General features: G+C 41.3%; 2 protein-coding genes across 3 annotated transcripts; one reads left to right on the top strand and one right to left on the bottom strand.

Moving 5' to 3' along the window:
* Window positions 1-756: 756 nt before the first annotated feature.
* Window positions 757-18,656, top strand: mapk9 (mitogen-activated protein kinase 9). 2 transcript variants are annotated; one of them, XM_073486656.1, is made up of 12 exons: window positions 757-987; window positions 6,723-6,869; window positions 8,342-8,471; window positions 9,566-9,624; window positions 9,906-10,044; window positions 10,572-10,737; window positions 13,338-13,409; window positions 14,390-14,572; window positions 15,036-15,160; window positions 15,251-15,314; window positions 16,253-16,324; window positions 16,473-18,656. In XM_073486656.1, the coding sequence occupies exons 2-12, from the start codon at window positions 6,754-6,756 to the stop codon at window positions 16,607-16,609; spliced, it is 1,263 nt and encodes a 420-aa protein (XP_073342757.1). In that variant the 5' UTR covers window positions 757-987; window positions 6,723-6,753; the 3' UTR covers window positions 16,610-18,656. The 2 variants fall into 2 exon arrangements, with proteins under 2 accessions (XP_073342757.1, XP_073342759.1); XM_073486658.1 differs by having other exon boundaries at window positions 906-987; window positions 15,039-15,160; window positions 16,473-16,699.
* Window positions 18,427-22,073, bottom strand: LOC141013101 (rho GTPase-activating protein 24-like). The gene is made up of 2 exons (XM_073486659.1): window positions 21,513-22,073; window positions 18,427-19,586 (listed from the first exon to the last, which is right to left on the bottom strand). The coding sequence occupies exons 1-2, from the start codon at window positions 21,998-22,000 to the stop codon at window positions 19,349-19,351; spliced, it is 726 nt and encodes a 241-aa protein (XP_073342760.1). The 5' UTR covers window positions 22,001-22,073; the 3' UTR covers window positions 18,427-19,348.
* Window positions 22,074-22,830: the final 757 nt, after the last annotated feature.

Below are 22,830 nucleotides of genomic sequence, written 5' to 3'. Positions count from 1 at the left end.
GGCATGTATTTAAGTGCTGTACTTAAGTATAGTTTTGAGGTACCTCTTTACTTGGGGAAAATTGACATTTTATGCTAGTTTTTCTCTACATGTCTCTGACAGCTAAAGTTACCTTGATATACACAAAATTCATCCTATAACTTTGATTTTTTATTTCAGTTTCATTTCAATTATCTCATGTTTATTACTTATGACCTCATAATTTAATTTTTTTAATCTCATAACTTTGACTTACAATGGGGATATATTTTTTTAAATTCAAAATGCAGAAATAGTCTAGTTCAAGTATCAGAAGTACAAATTATAGCCCCCAGCAGAATGGCCCCTGTCAATGTCATATTATATAGTATTAGATATATATTATTATTTATAGGCCTACATTAAGATCTAAACAATATTTTACTGTCGAAGCTTGTAAAAGAGTTGTTCATTTTAACTATCTGCTTCATCACTGCCTCAAAATGTATAATCTTATAAATTCTTTTGAATGTAAAGTGTTTTAATCGAATAATTATGATTTATCTCATAATTAAAACATTTTTATGTCATAGCTATGACTTTTTTCTATCATATAATAATGACTTATATTAATATTTTTTTTTATCAATCGTAGTTTTAATCTTCTTATTTCTTTTTTCTTTCTTTAACTGGCACAAACGCTCTTCCATATAAATGCTCTTCCGTTCCGCCGTTTTTCCACACACTTTTTTTGGGGGGAAGACAAAATAAAGTTTGCAGCCCACGTACGCCGTGCGTGATGACGTCACCCGCAGGCTCCCTCTCCGCTTGTTGTGGCGTTCCCTTCCTCCGCACCCGTCCCTCCGCGCCGCCGCTGGAGTTAAGCTAGGAACCGGAGGGAGGTCTATCTGTCGTGACAGCCGGTTTTCCGAAACTTTTCCAAGTCTGGCTTCGGGCTGAGAGACGGAGATAGTGTTTTATCTGTGTTTTCGATGCATGGGAGTGCCCTGGGGACGCTGAAGGGAGAAGGTAAGGTCTGGCTCTGGCTGCTGCCGCCTCCTCTGTCGTCCGTTGGTCCGTCAGAGCTTTCAGCTGAGCCCCGGCCCGACTACCGCATTGCTGCCGACACAAGTGAAAAAGACGGGGAGTGTAGGTCTGGGTAACTTTATAAGATATTAAACGAGCCGTGAATTCGGCCGACGTGTTGTGTTAGTGTGAGTTAGGCTGTGTATGCCAATGGTTTCTGACCGCCGAGTACCAGCGGTGCTGCGGCCGCGGTGTGTCATCGTACACGGGTGACTTCATCATACCTCTGCGTGTGTGTGCGTGTGTGTGTGTGTGTGTGTGTGTGTGTGTGTGTACTGTGCCGAAATTATTTTAAAAAATCTCAGTTTTACATCCACCTTATTTGTTAAAGGCTAGCACCGGCTTGTCAGTGCACACACAGCTGCCCCCAGAGACCTAAGCTGATGTAACTACAGCCAAATGAATGACATTTCTGTAGGCCGAGTAAAGCTCAGGTTTTAAAACCAGTACAAAAAACAGGTGTAGATGTGATGAGAGCTAACGCTACTGCTATATTCCACCTCCGTGTAGTTCATTTGGCATGCTGTGTCAGAGGCTTGTCAACGTATCAGGCAGCATGTGTACAGGGATTAGTCTGTCAAGTCTGGAGCACGTCAAAGCATAAACATGGTGGCAGGGTATAGTGGCACACATACACACAGTACAGGTCTCACATGAAAGGAAGCTAAGAGACAAGAGCGACACATGTGGCACTAGCATCTCCCTCCATTAACTCCCTCCATCCTCCATCCTCTTAAAGAGACTGGTCAGACATCTCTAGTGCAGCAGCAGCAGCAGCCTAGATGTAGATTTGGCCGTCCCTGTGTGTTTTGTAACTCTGCCACATCAGCATGAGATGCTGAGTCTTCAGGCCATGCTAATCTGACATCATAGCCAGCTCACTGACTCCCATCCAGCTGCCAACCCAGAGCCAAGGCCACATCAGACCCCAAGGCTGGGCTGGACTGAGCTGGACAGTGGATGAGGATGGTGATGTTTGTGTGAAGGTCGTTTCTTTTTATCAACAACTTGAGCGAAGTGGTGAAATTATCCATTATCCACTTGCCTTTACAACTCTGGATTTTGAAGGACATGCATGCCATAATAAGTGTGTGACAAACAAGCAGTGCAGCATTAAATCATGCAGTCTCTTGCCTTACTTTATCAACATATTGGTGTCTTTCTTGGCATTTTGACATTGTAACTGTTCTCTTTCAGTTCTGCCTTTTGCCAGTTTATGTTGGTTTGGTAACTGAATGATGACACATGTTGCACAAATCTCAGTTCTCTTAAATACAGTGAAACTTAAAGCCCTTTTATTTTGCACCGCACACACTATAAGATGAATCAGGGCTGTGCAACTAAGGCAAATATGAGAATTGCAGTTATTTGATTTGATTTATCGGTGACTGAAGCTCAGTCAGTATCTTGGTAAAACATGTCGGTCCTTAATTATAGGGTTGGTAGTTCAATGCCAGGCTCCCATTTCCCACATGTTGAAGTATCCTTAAGCAAGACAGTGAGCCCCAAATTGCTGCAGATTTATGTGTATGCACAAATGTAGTTGCTTTGGACAAAAGGGCCTGCCAAATGAATGCAATTTATTTTGGGCTCTATGAACAAAACTTACTTGACTTAAATGATATGTCATATTGACTTTATATTGACTCTATATTTTGCTCTTAAACTTCAAACTGTGCTAAACCAAAAAAAGAAACCATTAAAATGAAACTTATCTTTACCTTTTAATCATAAAAGGAGAAATTTCTTCCTCTTCTCTTCTCTCAATTGTCTCTAGCGAAACATTTATAAAATTGGAAGGAGAAAGCAACCAGCTGAATTATTTCTTGAATCTTTACCAGGTTGTCTTTGCAGTGAGAGTGCCCTTGCTTGCATCCTTAATGATGTTTGGGAAGCAGAGACTGGTTAATTACAATGTTCTCTTCACCCACACAGCCAGTTTGTAGGTTGAGTAACCAGCAGTTTTGTTGTGAGTTAATATTGTGACTGATCAAGTTTCTTTAATTGTTGAAGCCAAAAACACCCTTATTACACACATAATTGCCCGCCCTGTGCCTGGTATCTGCTGTTTTGTAGTGTTATGACATTCAGTGGGTAGGATTTCCTCCTCATAATGATGTGTTTTAGATAATGGTCTTGAATATTGCCTAATTAGCTGTATCATGATACTGTCATTACTGAAGTCAAGGGAAGCAATTGTGCAACTATTATAAATGGTATGAGCTAGTTTGTTGATTCTACTATCTGTATATCCTATTAGTCTTTGATAAGGAAGCATAATATGGTAAAAAAAAAAATCACATTGCATCATACTTTTTTTTAAAATAGGTATTATGGTTGCGATGATGATTCACGGTTAGTGGGAATGATCATTTTTGCATTCCAGTTTTAATTTTTGCTGGAAAAACTATTAAAATCATGATGATGAGATGTTTGTTGAGGTCTGTACCAAACAAAAAAATGTTTCCTTACATCTGTACAACAAGATTTGCAGGCCAAGACATCACTGTAGCACTACAGTACTTCATTATAATGCTGATTTGTCACACATTTTATCTTTATCAAAAAGTTGCAGCTTCCCACAGTGACCTAAATGTCCTTGGGGGCATAAACATTTTCACTAATCCAAACTCAATGTCTGTTCGTCAGAATTATAACAGGTGCCTGCTGCGGCTTTCTGTCTTGCTTTCTGAGCTTACATGCAATTTTCACCTCACTTCAGTTGTTCCCTATCAGTGTCCGTATATCTGTGCTGAGTAAACTGAACATTTGTTAGCCCGCTAGTCGTGCCTAGCTTGGCAGCAAGTGATGGCTTGTACATAAGCTGTATCTGCTGTAGTTGAAATGGGTTTTGGTTATGATTAACGGCCCCTTCGTAGTGTTCTTCAGCTTGATGTGTGTGTTGTGAATCAGAGCATGAGACGCTTGGGTGAAAAAATACTGGAGAAAAAAGTGCCGCTGTTAACCAGTGCAGCTTCCAGGCTAAAATAGCAGTGTGTATTTCCCTCAGAGGGAAATGTGTTGCAGGATATTTGCTGCACAAAGTGTTCATGTGCTGTGTTGAATCCGTGGCCTAGAATTCATGCTGCCTGCTTTTATTCTAATTGACCACAGCCGAGGCTGTAGCATGTTGTTTTAGCTCCACCTGCATCTTAAACACGTGTGTAATCAAGTGGGAGAAGCTCTGCTTGCATGACATAATCAAAAAATCCATCAAATATATGTCTGTCAGTACCTTTCAGTCACTCAGTGGGGATATCTTTGAGGAGACCACAGGGAAGATGGAAGGAACACAGAAAAGGTCAGAGGAGTGAGGGAATGTGAGGAGCATAAAGGAACAACAAAGGGAAACAAAGCCAAGGAAAATGGAAAGAGTACGAGAAGCATGAAGGAAGTAAAGGTCTTTACTGCTCTCTCCCTGTAGTGGGAGAGCCAGCTGGATGTACATGTGAGAAGGAGGAGAAAAAGCCGGGGAGGCAGAAGAAGAAAGTAGATAGAGATGAGAAGGATTCATTTTTCATCTGAGTAATGGTGCGCCTGCAGACCCACACCCACTAACACTGAAATTTGGTCAGCGTATCACAAAGCAACACAGAAAAGAAAAATGATGGCATGTTCTAGAGAGATTAAAAACCTGGGCTTATGAAAGAAGCAAACAACCAACATAGGAAATAAACAAAGATAACAAAGAGAGAGAGAGAGAGAGAGAGAGAGAGACTCTGTGGGATAGAAAACACAATCAAAAGACATAAAGAAAACACGGTGGGAAATATCTTAACAGATGCATTTTAAATTAGAAGGGAAATCATTGCTGTTGTCAAATTAACTGAAGGATGAGAGAAAGTGGGAAGGAGGCCTTGTGTATTTGTTGTAGCATATGCTAATGTGTGTGTTTGTAGGGGGAGATTAAAGACTTAAATTCACTAAAGTGTTTCTTAACTGCAGCATGATATTATTTTTTGTATTACTTTTCAGAATAACAGTTTATTATTGCTGTTTTGCAATTTCCCTCTATATTTCATTATGTAAAAATGGAGATGAGAACATTTTTCATCAAATAATAACAGATTTTGAAAGTAGATATATGTATGTTTTCCATCAAAATACTCCATAATCCCTGGACCTTTAAGGCTAATTTCACCATTTAATTACAATTGTTGCTATACTTGTTAATTACTGATTTACGTCGTAAATACGTACGTTAATATGGAGAAAATAATACGAAAAATTGTTTCTTAAATCACTAGTTCTAATGATACTACTACTAATAATAAAAATAATATTCACTCTCAGTTGATTTGATGATAATTAACATTGTACAATATCAGGGATCTTAAATAGTTCAGGCCAAGGACTCCCTACTTCATATATTGTGTAAAATTCTGTTGCATATTAAACAGGCTCTACAACAACGTGTAGTGCCATGTGTAAATAGGTCAGCAGCAATTGAAGCAAGGCAAATGTTAGGTGGGTTTTGCTCACCATCTGCCATTTATCTGGTGATTTCTGAGGTGGAGAGTATGTCAGAGTCTCTTGCTCCATAAGTTACAAAACTTGATTTTCTTTGCTATCAAGTCATCAAAGCCTTTTGTGTTAAGAATTTTTCTTGTAAAAAAGACATTTCAGAATTTTTTTTGACAACATGTAATCATAATTCTTCCTGCCCTCCTGTACTTACTGATGTAGATGCTCACTTGCTGCACTTCTTTGTAATGCTGTCAGTGTCAAAGCTGAGACTGACTAGCTTTACAATTAAAGCATCTTGAGATGTTATTTCGTCTCTCTGCGATCATAACCTCGGCCCTGCTGCGTCTGTCTTTTTAGCACTCTGACCATGAGAACCAACGAGTTCTTGTGCCCTCACTGCCTGTCAAACAGAAAAGGCTAAAATATCAGACTGCATTTAACCTGTGGCTGTTTTCTGAAGGAATGACAAACAGACATGACTGCTCGCCGTTGCATAGCTACATAACTGTGTGTCTTCGCCCACATACACACACACAAACCCTGGCCAAGAATACCACTCCTCCTCCACTTCCTGCCTGAGGAATCAGTACTAACACCGACATATTTTTTATAAACACACAAACACATCACGTGTAAACATGTATCAATTACCATCTCTCATCTCATGCTGATGGCTGTGCACATGCTTATGAAGCTGGATGCAGATCAGAGAATAATGAACACGCTCAAGCCTAATGCTGCCAGCATCAGTGTGTGTGTGTGCGTGTGTGTATGTGTGTGTGTGTTATGTATGTGTTTACTGAGCATGAGTGTGTCAGCATGAGTTTAAAGCTGGCAGTGAGAGCCTCAGGAACTCCAAGCTGTCAGCCTCCTCTGTTCTCCACTACACACACAATACACACACACACACCATTACATTTCCAACCTCGGCTTCAGCTTCAACCCACTGTTACCTCTGTCAGATGAACAAACTGGGCAGAAAGCGGTGATAGATTGCTTGGCTTTAGTCTGGCCTGAAAATGAAGGGAGTGATGCCAGGGACTGACAGATGGAACCATATTAGGCCCTGCCATTCACTGTGGATCATTTGAGTGATTCAGTTCCATCAGTCCAATAACCTCATCACAATGGTTTCAGGTTATTAATGTGCTTTGACTTGTTTACCATTCTATTTGGGTCTTTATCTGTTTTTTGTTTTTTCCCTCCTGCAGACAGTGCTGGTGGTCCTGACTGTTCAGCAGGATGAGTGAGGCGGAGGGCCAGTTCTACAGCGTTCAGGTGGGAGACTCCACCTTCACTGTACTCAAGCGCTACCAGCAGCTCCGCGCCATCGGCTCCGGGGCCCAGGGCATCGTCTGGTGAGAGGCTGTAGCTTCATTAGCATGTTGGTGGTTGTGTCACCACTGGCCCAGGGTGCTGTTGATATCCTGACCTCCTAATTACATAAACATGTTAGGTGCTGCATAAGTAAAGTCAACTTTTGTCCAGTTTGTGGTGGGCCCTAGAAGGCAGATTTCACTACAGATGTGTTTACGTGCCACAGCAGGAAAATCAGAGGCGTAAATGATAAATGGCTGAATACCATTTAGCTGCTTCATGCTTTCAGCATGCTGACTCACTGTGACACATTTACAGTATGTTATTAATATTATCAGTTACACCTGTGCTTTTACTACTATGACTATTTCAAAATTAGGGATGCACAATATTGGATTTTTGCCAATATTTTTCAACTAATTATTAGCGATGCCAATACTGATGTATGCACATATATTTTCCCCTCCTAACTGCAGAGAACATGAAGTTGCTCCTATAGTGTAATTACCATATTAGTATGGCTATTTTTTATAACGATAGTCCACTGGCAGACACAGACACAATGATGCTGGTCAAAATGTGCACAGTCACTGGGTAAAATAAGATAACCACGACTGTTTGTGCCCCATTCACATTTTAAATTGTCAGCTTAGTGGCCTATCTTATTGCATATCTGCAGACATTTTCATTTCAGGCAGATGCAGATATTTTGTTTTAAAGCCTTTATCCGACGAAACCCATGATGTGTAGATGGTATTGTTTATTGTGCATCCGTCGTCAAATTGTCACTAAATGCTGTGAAAAATACCTATTATGGCAATAACGATTAGTCAGTCTGTCTGTCTAGCACATAAATTCAGAGAAGGGGTGTCGCGATATACCAAAATTGACAGTAATCAGTAATTCAAAATGAAATTTCATATTGTGTTAACAAATCACATATGATGAAATTGTGTTAAATCCAGTGACTCCTAAATAGCTTCTGTTTTTTCCCTTCTCTTTGTCATAATAGGTGGCAGAAACACAGCTTAACTAACGCTGGTTACCAGAAATGTATTAAGTAAAAATGTTCTTTTTGTTCGCTTTTGTGCTGTAATGGTTACTGACTCTCTCTTCACCTCCATACACTCATATTTTGACTGTAATTAATTTACCAAAAAAGAGACGAAACACATAAAAGATATTTTTTTTGATGATAGCATTATTGTTATATTTATCAACTTTTCTAATAGATATCATCATATCGTTATCATGAAGTCTTTAGGCCACGATAATCGCGTAGTAAAAGTCTGATATCATGACAGCCCTAATCCAGAGCAAGACTTCCTTGAAAACTACTGGCAAGATTTGATTACCTGCAATTTTACATGTGCAGAGAGGAGAGAAAAAAATGCACAGATTTGGGTAGCTAGCTACCAGTCAGACAACAGCTTTGCTCTTCAGGATGCATTTATTTTCTTCCTCGCTAACCTTTGTCTCCTTCTGTTCCCTCCTCCATACCATGTGTGACTAGCTCTGCTCTAGATACAGTCCTTGGTATCCCAGTGGCAGTGAAAAAGCTGTGTCGGCCCTTCCAGAACCAGACCCATGCTAAGCGTGCTTACAGGGAGCTGGTGCTGCTCAAATGTGTCAACCACAAAAATGTAAGACTTTAATTTAAAGGATAGGTTCACATGTAGTAGAAAACAATAGGCAGGTGCTCATGTGTATAATCAAACAGCTTGGAAATTATGCCTCCTCTTGATACTGGCCATTAAGAGATCTTTTACTGATGTGATTCCAACACAAGTGATGGGGGACAAAAATCCACCGTCCTCGTTCAGTGCAAAAATATGTTACAAAGTTATTGTGAGAATTCAGCAGTGTTAGTTATACAAATCAAGTGGGTATCACTCAAAGTAACAACGGTTTTAGTTCATAATCCTTTCTTTTTGTTTCTGTGCTGATTTGTAACGGAGGGACAGTAACACAGAGGGAATTTTGTCCTTAAAACAGTGCAACTTTGAAAGAAACCCACTTGATCTGATGAACTCCGACTGCTGAAGCCTCATGTTAGCCTCAACTAAAGTTTGGGTGTATTTTTGCACGGAAGGAGGACTTCCATCACTTACAGCCGATTGGAAGCGGGTTTGGAAGGTTTCTTAATGACCGGCATGAACAGGAAGAGCGATTGCAGCATTAAAAGCTGTTTCAGTGTTTATATCAGTGCCTGACCATTGTTTTAAGACAGACATGAAAAGTATCCTTTAATGTCAGCTCTTTTTCCTACCTTCTGAAATATGTGCTACATGTTTGATACAGATATATGAAGTGCTGTATAATAACATAATAAAGCAGTTAAATAGGTTTATTTAATAAATTCTGCAGAGCGGTTTAAAACTGCTCAAATTAAAATGTAGCTTGTATCCTCACGTCTTCTCATATTGTTTCATGAGCAACTTGAAACCTGCGAATGATATCCCTCCCTCTTTTATTTAACTGTTGTGATTCACAGTAGGACTGCAATATGCCTGGCAGCCAAAGCACAAGGATGTTAATTGTCTGTCAAGATAAAAAAAAATTGAAATAATGTACAGAAACAGAGAGCTGCAATGAGAATGTAATTTCTCGCTCAGAGTGAGAGAATCTAGACAAACCCACTTAGTGCTGTGGCCCCAGTTGGCTCGCTCTCCACAGTCAAGTGGATGTAGATGGGAGATATACAGAGTGGACTAATGGCCTGTCTCTCTGCTTGCAGATCATCCGTCTGATCAATGTGTTCACGCCTCAGAAGTCACTGGAGGAATTCCAGGACCTGTGAGTGGCATTCAAGTTGCTTTTGGCTGCAACAATCTACTCTGAGCTTTCTGTAGGCTTCAGAGATTTAAGATGAAGTTGTTTGCTTTCTCTGTGATTTCTTCTTTTCAAGTGGCATTCCTCACTTACCTGTCAGCCTCTTCTCCTCTCTTCTCTCTCTGTCTCTTTGCTTTGATTGCTTCTTTCTGTTTGTAACTGTTCCTTTATCAACTCCTTTACTACATTTCTGCCTCTTATTTATGCCCAACTGAATTTCTTTTCATTCTTGCGGCCTCTTTAAGGTATCTGGTGATGGAGTTGATGGATGCCAGCCTATGCCAGGTGATCCACATGGACCTGGACCATGAGAGGATGTCCTATCTGCTCTACCAGATCCTCTGTGGCATCAGGCACCTGCACTCTGCTGGCATCATCCACAGGGTAACAAGACAAGAAATAATTGACAGACAGTAATGTTTCTACATAAGAGTAACTTAATATCAGACTGAAAAGCAGCGTTTCGTTGCCTTTTCCAGTTGAAAGTTTCACTTTTGTTGTATCAATGCTGGGTGCAGTCAGAAGCCTGCTCTGTGCACCTGTAACCACACACGACAATGATGTCACAGTGCACTCACACACCCTGGAGTACACTTTTGCATCTCTTCTGTAAGGAGAGAATAAGCCACCAGATGTCAGACTTTAAGCTGGTGTTAATTTGCTCATTAATTAGCCACTTGGTATTCAATCCTATGTATTTATTACCCCCTGAAAAGGGATACTAGAACATTACATTAGAGGTTTTGGAAGAATGTGGTGGTCTTTAACACTTTTGGTCCAGTTGTTTGAATGCAACAATTTTCTCCAAAATGCCTGGCATATATTCTTATCTTTCTGTGGCTGCTATCAATATAGAAATAAAAGGGTAATGGTTTTTGTGTGTGTATGTTTCTGATTGTCTCTCTCCTCAGGACTTGAAGCCCAGTAACATTGTGGTGAAGTCAGATTGCACTCTAAAGATCTTGGACTTTGGCCTGGCCAGGACAGCTTGCACTAACTTCATGATGACCCCCTATGTGGTGACCAGATACTACCGTGCCCCAGAGGTCATACTGGGCATGAAGTACAAGGAGAATGGTAAGGACAGCCAAGCACCAGTCTTAAAACAATAGTTTACTACTGTGTCTCACTACAATTGTTTATAAATTTGGCATCAACAAAGGTATTGTGATTGTTTAGTTAATATGACCTTTTATAACAACAGTATATATGCATTATATGGAAATAAAACATATAACAGACCATACTACAGAGGAAGCATGAGGATTTTAAGGAACATTGTCATGATTTCATAGTTTATCTAACAGATTCAACTGTTTCCAGACACAGCAGCATTTGAGTAAACAAAGAAAGCGTATCACAGCTGAACAGATGGCGCCGGCTGTTAAGAATAATCAGTTCAATTGTAAAAACCCTCCCTGAAGTGCACTGCTACAAGTCTTTAAACCAGTATCAGTCAGGCTCTAGCTGGTTATTAGGGATCCAGGCACTGCAGGTGCTAGAACCATCTTGGAACAATTTGTATTATTGTAAATATTATTTTTATCCACTAAAAGTGTCCCGACAGCAAACAGATTTGAAGGACTTTAAAAACTCACTCACGACTCAAGCGACGCACACAGTGGGCTCTATCTTATGCTCGGCGCAAAGCAGCACGCAGCGCAAGTGTCATTGCTAGTTTCAGCCTGATGCAGTTGTCATTTTCACGCCCAGCGCCCATGTTGTGTAAATAGCAAATGTACTTGTGCGGTCTGTTTCCTGCTATTTAAAGGACGCATTAGATGCACCTACACACGCGAGTTTCCACCATTCATACACTCTGATTTTATGATTAGAGAGGCTGCTTTCAGTTATTTTGCACATGTGCACATTAATGTACAGGTACACATATCGTTTCTGCTGCTGGAGTATTGCTGCAGGTAATCTCAGTAAAATTTTCCTCATTGAGGACGTATTTCTCCCCTCTCTTCCCACCCATTTTTGATCAGGATGATACATTTTATGACCCGTTCCGCCTGATCCACGGACTGAGATCCATGCACACATAGAGGGACACGCAGCAGCGCTCCTCCTCCTCAGTTAGATATTGGTGTATTTTTTCATATGCAGTCAAACAGAGTTGTTGATGGGACAGATGATTGTGACATGGCGGGACAGATGATTGTGAAACGGCGGGGCAGAGGGTCCAGCAGCCGAGTGCTACTGTTTAATATGTGCCAGGCCCTGGCGCACCTGTCTCTTAAAGGGAATGGGAGACGACACTCGGATTGGTTTGATTTATGTTCTGCCAAAAACACACCCATGACTAATTCAGAGTCTCAGTACCACCTCTTTGTGCCGTGCGCCGCACTTTGCGCCCAGATTTTCTGCAGTTTAACTAGCAAAATGCACTTGGACACACCCTGAACGCACTAGCATGCTGCGCTATAGACCTTCTAAATAGGGCCCAGTGACTGTTATGATTTAAAAACTGCTTAATGTATAATTGCTGCTTGCAGCTATATTTAATTTTGCTTATTGGTGATGACAATGTCCTTACAATGCCATTACTCTGCTACAGTAGACCTGTGGTCAGTCGGATGCATAATGGCTGAAATTATCTCTCCTAAATCTTCTTTCCTGGACTTTATCTTTCCTTGTTTATGTCCTTATCAGTCGTTCTCTCTAAGTGTTGACACAAGACCCTCATAGATGTTTTAGGGGGCATAGATGTTTTAAATCATGAATAGTTTATTTAGTACATTAGAACAAGGATAAGAAACAGTAGTTTGATTAATAGTTTGCAGTTATTTATTTAAGAGATGCTTAAGCCGTCGGTTTGTGCTTCAGATTTGCATATTTTTATAGTGTGTCATTTGTCTACAAAACAGTCAAGTTGTTCAGGTCTTTTCTAAAGTAGCTTAACTACAAGGTGATGCATGAAACATTACATAGAGGAAGTGTTACAAACAGGACTTAATCAAAACACTTCAAAACACTGGCCTTACAGGAAATAACATCCCTCAGCCCAGTTAAGAGTGTAACTACCCAGTTAGAGCAGTCACAAAGAAAACTGTAGCCTGCCCAACATTTAAATGTATGATTTATGCATTGTGTTTGTAGACAAGACCTAAAGTGGTCTGTATGATCCGGAGACGTAACCGGAGCACACAGAACTTTCTGCTTCAGTGAAACTGAAATAGAGGGAAGAGTGGAGTTAATGGCTGTTTGCCAGATCTACATGCTCTGAAGCAAACAGCCAGCTCAGAAGGAGAGAAAGAGAAAGAGAGAGAGAGAGAGAGAGAGAGAAACTACATCCTACTCTGCTAAGCGCACACAGGGAAAGTGATGAAGAAAGCAACAGCTGTGTAAACTGATAAGCAGCAGAGCTGCAGAGGCGAGGAGAAAGGCCTGGAAGGCTCCCGAGTCTGAGAGAGAAAAGAAAGCCAGCCTGAAGATGAGTATGATGAAAGCATCAGGCCACAGCTTGAGGATGGACCAAAATAACGAGAGCTAGTGCGCTGAATTTCAATGTTTATCGTTTATATTTAAAGCATGGAGCGTGGTGTTCATCTGTGCACCATCCACATGTCATTTTACTCTATATTTAGAGTTATATTATGTGGTTGATGTTATGTGATTATTATTTGATATCTTTTCTGTGTGTGTATTTGTGTTTGTGTGTTCTCTGTTCCCAGTGGACATCTGGTCCGTTGGGTGTATCATGGGAGAGATGGTAAAAGGCAGCGTAATCTTCCAGGGCACCGACCGTATCCTTTTTCCGCTCTCATCATCTCTGTGCCACTCATTGTCCTTCCATCAAACCTCCATTTAGAACAAAGTATCTCATTCATCTTGACAATTTTCTTGACTTGTAATTCTCAGAGCACCTTTGTCTGTCAAGACATTTTCCTGTTACGCCCTCCTCTAATCTGTTGTATAGGATCACTCAAGATTCCCAGCACACCCTGATTTAAGTAGAGAGCCGCATGTGTTTCCTGCCCTCTTCGATGATTATTAATCTCCAGAGTTTTAACGCCCTTAATTGATAAGGAAAAGCAGATTGAAACAATTCAATTCATTTGCATTTATATTGGCCGTTTCTCTGTTTCTAATGTGTTTGGTCACCTCTTCACTCACCAGCTCTTTTTAGTGCCGCTGTCCATTTACACCCGAGTAGCTGAGAATGGATGCAGGGCACAGTGTGATTCTACAATAGATTGCTTTTCATCAGAGGATGTTCTAGCATTTTACTGCAATTGTAAGCCTGCAGGCCCACAGAATGTGCATATCAGTATTTTTAGCAATGCTAGGGACGTGGTTGTGGGGATGTCAGTGTTGCTACTAGATGGATTGGCACAAAATGTATCATCAGTCTAGCACCATCATCGAGTTGACATTTCTCCATTGATTTAGGACCAAATACCTGCAGAACTAATGACATTACCACCAGCCTCAGCTGTACTTTGTGTTTTTTACAAATTAGCAAATGTTTGCATGCTAAGATGCTAAACTTAGATGGTAAAAATAGTAAATATTATACCTGCTTAACATCAGCATGTTGGCAGGCTGACATTAACATTTGGCTCAAAGAATCACTGTGCCTAAATACAGACCCACATTTCTGCTAACATGACTTAATATTCTTTATTCTATTTAAACACGTTATGTAAAGTGCATCAATTTCATGCATTTCTTTATTGATTGTGTGCCTGATCAAATAGTTTTCCTTAACAAGTGTGTTGTCCAGACATCGACCAGTGGAATAAGGTGATTGAGGTTCTGGGCACGCCCAGTCTGGAGTTTATGAACCGACTAATGGAAACCGTGAGGAACTATGTGATGAACAAGCCGCAGTATCCTGGCGTCAGCTTCGCAGAGCTATTCCCGGACTGGGCCTTTCCTTCTGACTCAGAACATGACAAACTGAAGAGTAAGTGTTTTGCACTCTATATTACACTTGTACAACTTAATTTGAAATTAGTAACAGTTCCAGTTTAATAGCACAGATACTTAAGACGATTGCCAGATTTCATGAGTTTTAAATGGCTTCTCAAGGACACTGCAGTAATGTTTAGATTTTAGTGAAATGGAGGCATTTGTCTGCAGTATATTATTGAGACATTTCTCAACAAAATGACGTTGAAAACTGAACCTCTTATTCGCTCAGTTCGGGGGATGATCATGCAGGTCAAAAGTTTCTGTGCCCTGATCTGTGACATTTAGAGTCAGAGATCACATCACTGAAACCAGAGAGCAAATCTTGACATTCAAAGAGATGTTACCCAGCACCCAAAGGGGAAGTAATCAGTTCTCATGAAGGTCACTAAAATGAAGTGATGTCATGAGATATTTTTTTCCATGGTAACACTGTCCTTCTTGTGTTGCCATAACAGCAGGTCAAGCACGAGACCTGCTGTCCAAAATGCTGGTCATTGATCCTGAATGCCGCATCTCTGTAGAAGAAGCCCTAAATCACCCGTACATCCACGTGTGGTACGACCCTGCAGAGGCCGACGCGGTGAGGAGAACGTTCTAGTAGTGAAGCTTTTTATCAATGCAACAGCTGTGTTCAACATTGCTGACATATTTATTTCTCTTTGTTTCTCAGCCTCCTCCCCAGATTTCAGATAAGCAGCTGGAAGAGAGAGAGCACACCATTGAGCAATGGAAAGGTAGGATAGACTGCCCTCTAGGGAAGGCTAACAGCAGTGCAGCTTACCCTATTTGGTTGAAGTTACAGGAAATCAACCTACATGTAGCTCTATCGAGAATGTTTCTTCCAAATCTATAAGTAGATTACCACTTGATGTAATGTCCAAAGCTTTTGAGTTACAGCAAAAAAATCTCCATTTTTATTTTGACTTATGTCATGAAAACTAATATGCCTGAACAGTATAAATGTTTCAATTAGACACAAACAAAACCAACACTGATGTGAAGGTGTATATGACAATACACAGCCATGGCAAACAGTGTAACAGTAAAAAAGGAATCCCACAGTCCTAGAAAGTTTGTTTGTGCTGAACACTGCGTTCTGTGTCTGAGGAATATATCTGCTCATGCCTCAAACGGACCAAATCGATTCAACAATTCAAGGAAGGACAAAACAAAGTTTGAATTTCATTCTTTGTTTACAGTTGTGGTAGCTGTAACAGTAAAATATATGAAAGGTGATATACATTGCTGCCATTTTATTTGAGAAAAGTAAACTGTTGCTGTGCTTGACAAAATTCCAACAGCTGCACTAAATTGTTTATTTTGTAACAGTTCTGCTGTAATTCATGCTGGCCATAAATGTCTCTTTTGTTTGTCTCTTGGAGAAAGCTTCCTGTAAGCATAATGTTGAAAAATCAGATAAATGTTCATATTTCACCTGTTGAACATTTTTCTCTATGACAAAACTGCCATATTATTTCAAAACCCAGTGTCCAAAAATAAAGGCTATAAAATGTAGCAACAAACAGTACAGTGTGACAACGAGCTAATGGCAGGACCACAGCTTATTAACACATATCAAACGACAAATTCACGGCTTTGAATTTCCTGTGCCTTTTAAGGTTTCATTGTCAGCACGCAGTGACGATAGCCAACATTTCCTGTTTTTCTACAGAACTCATTTATGAAGAGGTGATTGACTGGGAGGAGAGGAACAAGAATGGTCTGATGAAAGAAGACTGCTCAGGTACATGCATCATCTTTATTATCTGCAATATTGGGCACCAAACTGCTTTAAAGACTTGGAGCAAAACAAGCTTGAGCTGACTGGCTTCCCCTACAACTCTCTAAACTTGTATCTCCTGGTTCTCTCCATTGTGTGTTTCATCTATTAGATGTAGTGTCAGGTTCAGCCTCCCAGTCCTCATCAGCCAACGACATCTCGTCCATGTCCACGGAGCAAACATTGGCCTCGGATACAGACAGCAGCAGCATTGACACACTGACGGGGCCGCTGGACGAGAGTCAGTGAACACAGTCCACGGCCACATGTCTGCCTGTCTGCTTGTTCCCCATTTACGATATCCAAACAACAACCATCACCTTTCTTTCTTCTCTTTACTCCCTCATAACCCAAATTTTGTTTTCGGTTCAGTTTTTTTTTGTTTGTCCCTTTTTTTATCCTGAGTTTCTCTTCTTTCCTCTTTAACCTCAATGAAAAGGTCTATTTTTCTATTTTCTTTCTGTGTGTGACGTTTATCTTGTTGATCCTCTTCAACTTCACACTTTGTGTTCGGACTGCTGGTCAAAGGAGGTCAAAGCTATCGCTATGGATATTGTTTAACTTGATCAAGTATATATGATGTACGTATGCATCCATATGGATTTTCAGGTTACCAGGAGTCGGTGGGGGGTTGTTGTTTGTTCTGTATGCCTGTATTTTAATAGTTCTATTTTTTTAGCGAATATTAAGTTGAGACCAGAGGTTATTGTCATCCAATTAGAGCAGATACGCACTGAACATAAACCACAGCTGCCAGCTGCTCATGCATGTAACGCCAATACGAACAAAAGCTGACCATAAGTCGACCGCGCCGACTATCTGATGTCCATCTGATGATCAGTCTCCAATCCAAAGTTTGATTGATCCTTTAGCTAGCTTGCAGTATTGCAGATCTCCACAGTGGTGCTTTCTGCACAGTGTTTTTTTTTTATTTTATTTTTTTTATAATTGGCTGGAGTGATGTGGATTTTGAGCTTTTCCTCCTGACAGCTAGGGGAAGCTGTGGTTGCAGTGTTACAGTTTTATTTCCTGATATAACGTACTGTATGTGAAGATGTCATGATCTGACTCTCATAGTAGCTGTAGACTCACTACTAATAGATAAGGTGTGCTTGTTTTGATAAGAAACCCAACATATCTGTTGAACCACATACTGCAATTATGCCGATTTGACACAAGGTACTGACTGACAAATTGAATATCAAAAGAAGAGATCAAAGTAATGTAATTTCAGGAGAGGCAAAAAGATGCATGTATTTATTTTTGTGTTCTTGCAGAATGTTGCACACAATCATTGAGGCGCATGTAAGTGAAGCCTCACGTCAAAGCATTTCATCAACAAATCAGTGCTTTGGCTGCTCCTTTCTAAACCATTCCATGAGTACTGGGACAGTCAACGTTAATCATGAATCAGACATCATGTAGAACACATGTAAAAGCAGTAAAACACAAATAACAGTGTTTGACTTGCATGAAGGCATTAAAGATGCCAATAAGATACTGTAGTTTTTGTTCTAAAGAGAAATCTGTTCAGGTCAGTTCTTCTACTTACAGTACCTTGATGTTTTTGGTTCTGTAAGCCTGTTTGATGCAGATGTTTTTTTGCCTTGTAAGCCTTGTGTGTGTGTGTGTGTGTGTGCGCGCGCGTATGTGTGTGTTATCAAAGTGTACTGTGCAGCGCTCTCCTTCATTATCTCCTCTGAATCGTCATCAAGACAGCAGACGCCTGGTTTCAAAGGCAGCATCTGTGGAGGAAGTTGGCCCCTCAACAAAAAGCAGGATTAAAATGAGGATATGACTGTGGAGTCCTGACTGAAAATCTGGACCTTGGAACTCAAGACGGAAATTTAAATGAACCTTGGAGCTGCTTTTTTGCAGAACTGATTGCACAGTGTGATGGACATGCAGAAATATGACACTATGGAGTCACTGAGGACTTGAAAGCACCATGTTGTACACTATAATTTTTTTCTTTTATAAACCATGACCTTATTATTTCAATCATGCCTTAAACGACCAGAGGAGTGGCCAATTCACTCCCAAAAATCTTATCAGATTTAGACTGAGCATTACAGAGCTCAGAACTTCTTGTGTGTTTACCATGTTTTAAAAAAAAAAAAAAAGAAAAAAGAGAGAAAAACGCTCGATTGTATACACTGTACATCTCACATTTTGTTCAGTTTGTTTCTTCTTTTATTTTCAGAGATGTCCTGTGTGATTGCAATGACCACAATATAATCACTTGGCCAACATCATTTGCCCCTAAGTAACTAATAAAGTGGACATCAGTGATTCATTTTCTTTCAGTGATGTTGTTTTGTACATTTCTCTGGAATAACTGTACATAAGTTAAAGGGTAACTTTAAACATTAACATGTGTTCACAGGTATTGAGGAGTACTACTGCATTTGTGAAAAACACTAGTACAAAGCCTTTTTGTGGCTCCAGAGGAAGCTCTAGGTAATCTGACAAATTCCAGTCATTCCATTCAATGATGTCACTTACTGGCTAAGTTGCATTGTGGGTAATGTAGACGTCCGTGGTCTTAAATTGCACATCTATAACACTGTTGGACGGACAGTTTAAAGACAATCAAAATTGATACAGCAGAACCAGAGATATCGCCGTTTTTATTCCACACATTCATCTTCCTTTTCAAAGCCTGGTGCCTACATTACCTACAATGCAACTTGGCCACTGAGTGACATCACTGGAGGCAATTTATCAGATAACATGCAGCTTCCTCTGGAGCTACAAATGGCTTTGTACTACTTTTTTTCTCATATGCAGTAGTACTCCCCAAGACCTGTGAACACACACTGATGTGTGAAATAGGTGGAGTTACCTTTTAGACCTTTTACAATGAGGAAAGGAAATATTCTACCACGAGATCCTAACTACAGTTTAAAGACTAGCCAGTCTTCTGCCTTTTGTACTTCACTTTTCACACCGTTCATATCATCACACACAATTCATACATTTTCTTTCTCAAAAGCTCTTGACGATACATTCTGTCTTCTTGGCCTCGTTGTTGAGCTCTCCAAAGGTGTCAAAGAACTGATCCATCTCCTTCTGCAGAGTTGCATTGCGAAGTTCGGCGGCAGCCCGGGCCCTTTCAGACTCCACGATCTTAGCCTGGACAACCTGGTACCAGTGCCGCTGCTGTGCGAGGTTTGTTTTCAACCGGACGACCTCCACCTGCAACTCTTCATTTCTCTGCTCTAGACTGGTGAAGACACAAGGAAGGGGGGTATATTTAAATGAGCGGGCTGAGAACTTGGTTAGGCTTTTCCGTCAATGAACAGGAGTGGGAGCAGTGTTGCCAGGTTGGTTTGGTGTTTTCCAGCCCAATAATTGCTGCCCAAATTGTTTAATGACAACAACAATTCAAGTGTTGACAAATATGCAACTTAAACTATTTTCCAATTCTGCCTGTCATGAAATAAAGAAGAAATAACACCTAAAATAAAAAAAATAATAGGTTTTATAACTTGTGCAACAAGCCTTGACATTATGCCAACTTAAAGTGTATGAAGAGGAAGTCGAGAAGTATGCATGCATTCCCATGATATAAAAACATAATGATGTGGTGGTGTTGCACTGAGGTTTCTGTGACAATGACAATACAGATTTGCAGAAGAACTACAGGGAGTGTGTGTTTATAGGCTTATAATCCGCCACGGGAGGTAATGATCATATAATTTCCTCTCTTCAGAATGAATAATCAAATCAAAGTTGTGTTGAGTGAATGAATCAGGCATAAGACAAAATGAAAATTTCATGTCACAATGATCCTGTCTAACATAATTGCAATTTTATCCAGAAAATCATTGAAATATTCTTAACATTTTAAAATAAAAACTACAATTGGACTAAAACATACTGGAATCACCTTAACCTCACTTATCTTTTGTTAGGAAACACCACAGAGAGGACACACATCTTTTTATTTGATCTTAAATAATCATAAATCATAAGGTCTTCCTTCACAAATTGAGGCTAAATAAATGGTAGTAACCTCATCTCCCTGTCATCTTTTAGATTGGAATCCGTAGTATTTACACACATCTGATTTAACTTGTTTTTGTGTGGGATAGAGTGAGCAAGCCGAGCCTTCAGCCCCGATGACAGGCAATTCAAAATAAATCAGGAAAAAAAATATAGGACTGTACGTCAGCGAGGTAGCTGCTTTAAGTCATTCATGTGGGGATATTCACAAATATCCAGATAATGAAAACTCACCACGATCACCTTATTGCGAGATAATAACGAATACAGCCAATTTTACCCCACACAATGCGACCTAAGACTCGCCAGTTGGGCCACAAACCGTCTGACAACACTGAGTGAGAGGAGAGGTCAGTATCTGGACGAGGCAGAACAGGTGGTTGAGTTAAATTGTACAATCAAATCGAGCTATCTGTCACCCTCCTGTATGCTATATCAAGCTAAAAGAATTGTCATTTATTTCCCTCGTGTCCTTCCAACCAGCTCCAATGACCTTACACTGAGACTTGCTCTATCTATATCAGTAATAAATGAGGTATGTGTTGTGTCTAGGTCAGCAGAATGGCCCCTTAAATTAGCTCTCTTTCCAGTGCCGTGAGCTGTTCCTATAGGTCAACCACACACACACACAGGCTGTTCTATTAAAACCAAACAGCTATTTACAAACAGGAAACATTGTCAATTTGTATGTGAGCTCAGTGGAAAAACACAGTAAAAGGTACATCTGTGTATTTAAAGAGGTGGATAATACGTGATACACTGATCTCCACAGTAGGCTGACAACAGAATGGAAATGATGAGGACTTAATTATTAATAATCTCAGCGCTGTCCCTGAGCTAAATATTGCAAATCATGGGAGAATCTTTGGAAACTTTAAAGGAATCTAATAGCAGTTCTTCAGTGCTGTGAGCTAAACAGGAAATAGGGTGAAGCTCGGGGTCAACTGAGGCGCGGGAACACTGTGTTCACTGGAAATACACCAAGGGCTGGAAAAAAGGCAAGTCAATGAAGGGAAAGTTTAATACTGAAGCACATTAAATGTAGGACATTTCATTTGTCTCTCACATGCCGAGTCCAGTATCTGTAAGGTGATTATGTGCACTGTGTAGTTTGGAGTGGAAATACAAGACAAAACAACAATACCTGATTATCCGCTCCTCGTACTCCTCCCTCTGTCTGACTATCTGCTGTTGGAGGCTGGTGAGGAGGCTGCGGAGGGCACTAGCAGAGGGATCAGCCAGGGGTACGGGAGGGGGCACCCTGGGAGACCAGGATGGCTGCTCTGGGTGCTGAGCTCCAGCTGGGGGCCACAGAGCCTGGCACTCAGTTTGGGATAGCTGAGGGGAACTGGCTGCGAGATGCTGTTGGGGAGGGGACAGCTTAAGACGCAGCATCGGGTCCCCCTGTTTAAATCCACAGGAGCCTGAGTCCAGCTCTGGCTCCTGCTTATTGGCTTGGTCTGGATTCTGGTCCTGGTTGCTGGAACCACTTTCAGCGAGGATGATCTCACAGGAGGACCAGGAACTCTTGTCCTCACTCGCTCCCTCATCGTCCATCAGTCCCTGGATGTGCTCGGGGGCCCATGCTCGGTACATCTGCTCCTGCAGGTGCTCCTGGAAGCTTGTCTCCATGTCCTCTTGGAGGCTGTCAGGGGTGACAGCATCAGGGAGGTTATCATACAGAGAGAGAGCGCTCCTGTGCTCCTCGCTCTGTGATGGATTGGGGCTCTGGTTCACATGAGCTCTGTCCTCGACTCCCCAGATGCTGCCTCCCTGCTCTCCTCCTCTCTCTCCTCCTCTTGTCCTGTTTACGCCTGGATCCAGCTCTGCTTCCCAGGCCTGTCTTCCCAGGCCTCCTTTCCAGCTGCAGTAGCTGTGATCTGGCCAGGCGCCAGTCCCTCTTCCCCCACTGACCAGTGTGGGAACCTCAGCAGGGGCCAGACCAGGCAGAGGGCTGCAGTGGCCTGGGAGTCTGGTTACAGCCGGGCACACAACCCTACTCTCCATTTCCTTTTCCCTGGCCCTCCCTCGCTGGGCAAAAGGTGGGCAGTTGTCGTACAGGGGGTCCGTGGAGCAGGAGCTGGCTGTGGTGGGGGTCTCAGTGGGAAGACAGTGCAGCTCCATGATCCAGCCAGGCACATGGGGGGTGCTGAGAGCCTTAGATAACTGCCCACCCCTCCTCTGTCTGCTGTAACTTGGGATTCAAGCCTTGGATTGTGGATTTGTCAGCGTGGTGCGGAGCCTGCGCCATGTGCTGATGTGTCGTGGGGAGAGCAAGGTGTAGGAGCCCTCCTCCCCTTTGGCTGGCTCTCTGCTGTGAAGCTGCTGCCTAATGGTAGACAGGTTGTCTATGTGTGTGTGTGTGTGTGCGTCTTTAAGCAGGACTGACATCAGCTGTTACTTTAGCAGAGCTTCTGAGGGAGGGACCAGGGTGTAATATAGTCTGGCTCATTCCTAAAGAC

This window comes from Pagrus major, chromosome 18 (assembly GCF_040436345.1).
Source record: "Pagrus major chromosome 18, Pma_NU_1.0".
NCBI lineage: Eukaryota > Metazoa > Chordata > Actinopteri > Spariformes > Sparidae > Pagrus > Pagrus major.
This window is presented reverse-complemented; position numbering and strand designations above follow the sequence as displayed.